At 45.5% G+C, this 4,715-nt stretch overlaps 1 protein-coding gene across 1 annotated transcript in view; it reads right to left on the bottom strand.

Moving 5' to 3' along the window:
* LOC123504466 (dopamine D2-like receptor) overlaps nt 1–3,884 on the bottom strand; it is a 553,454-nt gene extending 549,570 nt beyond the window's left edge. The window contains exon 1 of the mRNA XM_045254990.1: nt 3,140–3,884. Coding sequence (XP_045110925.1) covers nt 3,140–3,673 — 534 coding nt within the window. The 5' untranslated portion in view covers nt 3,674–3,884. The remainder of the gene's footprint in view (nt 1–3,139) is intronic.
* Between the last annotated feature and the right edge of the window lie 831 nt (nt 3,885–4,715).

Here is a 4,715-nt window from a genome sequence, read left to right as displayed (position 1 = left end):
CAGAATGGTCTTTAATCTGGGAAAGATTTGCCAATTAACAATGAAAAGGTTAACAATGTTTAGTCGCCATCGAGCCTGTAAATACTTTGTCTGCTGGGTTGTTTGCTTATCTTTGTCGTTAGTAAAGATATGATATTCTTGAGTAATCATAACGCAACTCTCAGGGAATAAATAGTGAAGCACATCTTGATAGCACCAGAAGAGAGGTGTTGCATCACCTGTTGCTGCCGTGTCGGTAATACTCGTGTTACCAGCGTCACGTTTTGTGGCCTCCAACTGGCACTGCACGCATGTTTCTGCAGCCCAGCAGCAACACCTCGCCATTCTATGACCCCTCGGCAGGGGCGCCCCACCCGCCTCATTGAGGAGGGGCTTCTTCCGACCTACAAACGCCTCCACTCCCAAACTTGTCAATCAGCAGCAGCCACAGCGGCGCCGTGCTGCTCGGTTCTTTTGAGCAGCAGAAAAGTTCGTCGCACTGATGCACTGAATCAATGTAGCGTGGACTTCTTTTGTTTTGCATTTCAGTATTTCATTCATGCATGACACTGACTACACTTTCATTGACTTTTTTTTTACTCAGATCACTTGGTATCTTTATCAGAGCCACCAGTGCGCGGCCGATCCACAGTAAACAAGTCCAAAGATAAGCGTGGCGCGTGCCGCAGAGACTCATCTGCCGCGATGCGCCAATATTAACGCCTGCCATTATACGTTCATGACATGGTCTAAGAAAGAAAAGATACTGTGACATCACGACGTGAATTGTAACCCTTGAGGGGCAGTGAACCTCCATCAAACACTAGGGCAGTAACATGTCAGCCAACAGCACAGTTTCTTTCAACAAGTCACCAGCAGCGGTGTTCCGCGCACCACTCTGAATGATAACCAACATGACAGGTTATGAAGTGTGAATTTTTTCAAAATTTACTGAACACTGATAATTGTCCGATAAATCACATGAACGTGCAAGTCGTTTATTTTGCCCGACGTATTAATTCATGCCGAATATCGGTACATTTGTGTGTGTGTGTGTGTGTGTGTGTGTGTGTGTGTGTGTGTGTTGTGCAGAGGAAATTAAAACATTTGCCCGTATCATGGTATCAGACATACACAGAGACTTACATGTTTCTTTAGTCAAATTGAAAACTCTCCCAGCGACACGGATGGCCTCACAGGCGGAGCAGGGAGAGAATAACTACCACTCTTCCGTCAGTCTGCATGTGTGCACCACAATAAATCCAGCTGATGATGCCATTCACGTCACTTTGTTGTATTTCCGTAAAGCAAAATATAGCACTTAACAATTTTACCTTTTCCACGGAAACACATCCACAAGATTATGAAAGAAATTTCCTCGAAGAAAATCGTTTAAGTCGTCTGCATTGTTCTGGGTACTGAGCCACTGCCGCCCACGCAGCCCGCCCACGCCGCCCGCTTATTGTGAGATACTTCACACCTAACGCCTCTGCTGTGTGGGTGTGGGCCGTCACGTCTCTTGGAAGGCGTCAGGTAGCGCAAGGCAGATCAAGCAGACCAGACAAAAGCGAGTGACGTCTCCACACTTTAGCAGACACAGTAGTGCTTTGACATTCCCACCAACTTACCACGACGTTTCATCTCAAAAAGTTTTTCTCTCACTCTTATTTTTGTCTTCTCTTTACATTTTGCCTCTGTCACTTGATAGCTCTTCTCTTCTCTTTTCTTCTCTCATCTTCTCTCATCTCATCTCATATCATCTCGTCTCATCTCATCTTTTCTCCCTTCTCTCCTCTCTCATCCCTTCTTCTCTACCCTCTTACCCTTCCTTATCTTTATTCCTCACTTCCTCCTTCTCGTCCTCCTTCCTCCTCCTCCTCCTTTTCCTCCTCCTCCTTCTTCTTCCTCTTACTCTTCCTCTTCTTCCTCTTCACCTTTCTGTTAATTAGAGTATTGTTGTTGTTAGTATTTTTATTCACTGTTATCGCTCCTGCTGCTGCTGCTGTTGATGTTGTTGTTGTTGCTGTTCATGCCGTATTATTATTATTATTATTGTTATTTTTATTGTTATTATCATTATTATCATTATTATTATCATCATTACTATTACTATCATTACTGTCATTTTTATTTTCATCATTATCATTATCACCATCATTAATATAGATATCATTATCATCACCATCATTACTACCACTACTACTATTGCCATCAATCATCTACTACTACCACCACCACTACTACTACTACTACTACTACTACTACTACTACTACCGATTATGATGTTAATGACGATTACAGTATGATAATGGTGATAATAATAATAATAATAATGATGATGATAACGATAATGATAACAATAGTAATAATAATAATAATAATAATAATAATAATAATAATAATAATAATAATAATAATAATAATAATAGTAATAATAATAATAACAATGATAATAATAATAATGATAATAATATGACTACTACCATCACCATAGTAATAACTACAGCACCTACTACTATCACTACAGTTGTTCTTAATGCTACTACAACAACTACTAACTACTACTACTACTACTACTACTATTGTGATCGGTATTATGGTAGTATACGGTCTTATAGGACATTTGTGTGTGTGTGTGTGTGTGTGTGTGTGTGTGTGTGTGTGTGTGTGTGTGTGTGTGTGTGTGTGTGCGAGGGGGAAACACCTTCAGTAGTGGAGGGAAGGCAGCTTACAAGGCGCGGGTGTTTACGCGAGTTTGTATGAGTGTGAAGGAAACGAAGCCGTGACTCAACGCTAAACAGAGAGGCATTTTCATATTTGGTCTCATTTTTACTTGATTCACGCTCATGTTGTACAGTGAAAGCACGTTAATGTTTCCATACTGATAGTGAACACACACACACACACACACACACACACACTCAAATATACAAACACGAGAATGAAAAGGTGCGTTTGCCATGAATTATAATAATGTTGCCAGTTTCTTTTGGTTCACCGTTCATTGTATTGCTGGGAGGGATACACAAGAGTCCAAGGCTCACGATAGACTCGAGCGTTGCTTGGTGATCAGTACTCCTCGTGAACACTTATTGTGCAAACGTTTCGCATGTCTGCATTTAGGAGAAAAGCGCACGAGTGGAACAGAAAAGGGACCTACCAGATAGTAGACGGCGAAGGGCATGACGAAGGAGGCGAGGAGAAGGTCAGCTACCGCCAGAGACACTATGAAGTAGTTGGTGACGGTCTGCAGCGAACGCTCCTTGTATACGGACATGAGCACCAGAATGTTGCCAAACACGGTGAAGACTGGGAACAGCAGTAGCAGCAGAGTCCAGTAGTTCCTCTCCGTGTCGTAAGGGTCTTCCGAGGTACAATTCACGGTACAGTTCTTTGCCGCGATCTCCGTCCCATTAGTGGTGCAATTGTCATACTGGAAACACATGCTGACCACGTCCACGATGACGGAAGGGATTCGAGTGTTGGCAGGAACCGTGGCCAGTTCTTCGTTCCCGTTCACTATTCCACCGTTGTACTGTGCCTCCACGGAATCCTCCTCCTTGTCGGTCACGTTGGGCACCTTGAGCACGGGAAGAGTCTGAGCCAGAGCCTTTAGTCCCGTGGGCACGCCCGAGGACACCGCCCCCACAGATGGAGACGGAGCGGACGACGGCGGGAACAATGTGGATGACATGACTGGTCACCCACACCACCGAGGCTCAGCTCAAGACCTGCCGGTGCCCGCTGGCGGCAAGGCCAAGGGACGCCGAGAAGCGGAGCTGTGGAAGGCGAGGACGCAAGGCTCTCACAACACCGAGGAGCGAGGCGCGAGCGAGATGGTGGTGGACGGTGGTGGCAGCGCAACGCTCACAACCTGACTGGCACTGCTGACTCCCTCCACCAGCCTCCGCTCAGTGCCACCCGCACCACCCCCTGCCTGCCCTCACCTGCGCACTCCACATCTCCACTCCTCATTAACCTTGCCTCGTTAACACACTCATTATCCCTCATTCATTAACCTTCTCCTCTTACTCGTTATCCTTAAGCAACCTCCCTCACCCGGCCCTAAGTCGGCAGCCTTCACCACTACCAACTCCTGCCATTGCGAACCCGTCAGGCGCGACTCAACCACCACCCAACCAACAACGGGTGTGTGTGTGTGTGTGTGTGTGTGTGTGTATGTGTGTGTGTGTGTGTGTATTTACGATTTTACGCGTACAGAAACCATCACCTTTGTTAGAAGCAGCAAATCAGTCATCTAATTCAAGAGGAAGGAACGGGATAGGGGGATGGAGGATGGCGGAATGGGGCGGGGCGGGGCGGGGCGGAGCGGGACGGAGCGGGACGGATTTGGTAAGTAAACAGTGTATAAACCAACAAGATGGAAAGTGTTCTTCTTCCCTGTGTTTAAGGTCCATAACAAAGCATTCAAGAGGCGGAAATAGGTTTCATCACATGACTCTTACGTTCATTCTCGGTGTAAATAAAAAAAGGGCGTCACGAGGTACTTCACTGGAAATATTTAGCCAAGCAGTTCGCAGAGTGGCTCCATTAAAGGCCGCATCTTTGAGGTGGCTCATGATCGCACGCAGACACAAGACATGAAGGGAACACTCTGGTTATTCTTGGATCATTGAGCGTAGTAGTTGTTTGACGAAAAAATAACTTACGCTTACTTTATAAACTTGAAATGATTGAAACTCTGAAGGCGCGTGATGAATGGAGAGAGAGAGAGA

Source organism: Portunus trituberculatus, chromosome 16 (genome assembly GCF_017591435.1).
Source record: "Portunus trituberculatus isolate SZX2019 chromosome 16, ASM1759143v1, whole genome shotgun sequence".
NCBI classification, from domain to species: Eukaryota; Metazoa; Arthropoda; class Malacostraca; order Decapoda; family Portunidae; genus Portunus; species Portunus trituberculatus.
The sequence above is the reverse complement of the archived record's forward strand: the minus strand, read 5'-3'. Positions and strand labels throughout refer to the sequence as shown.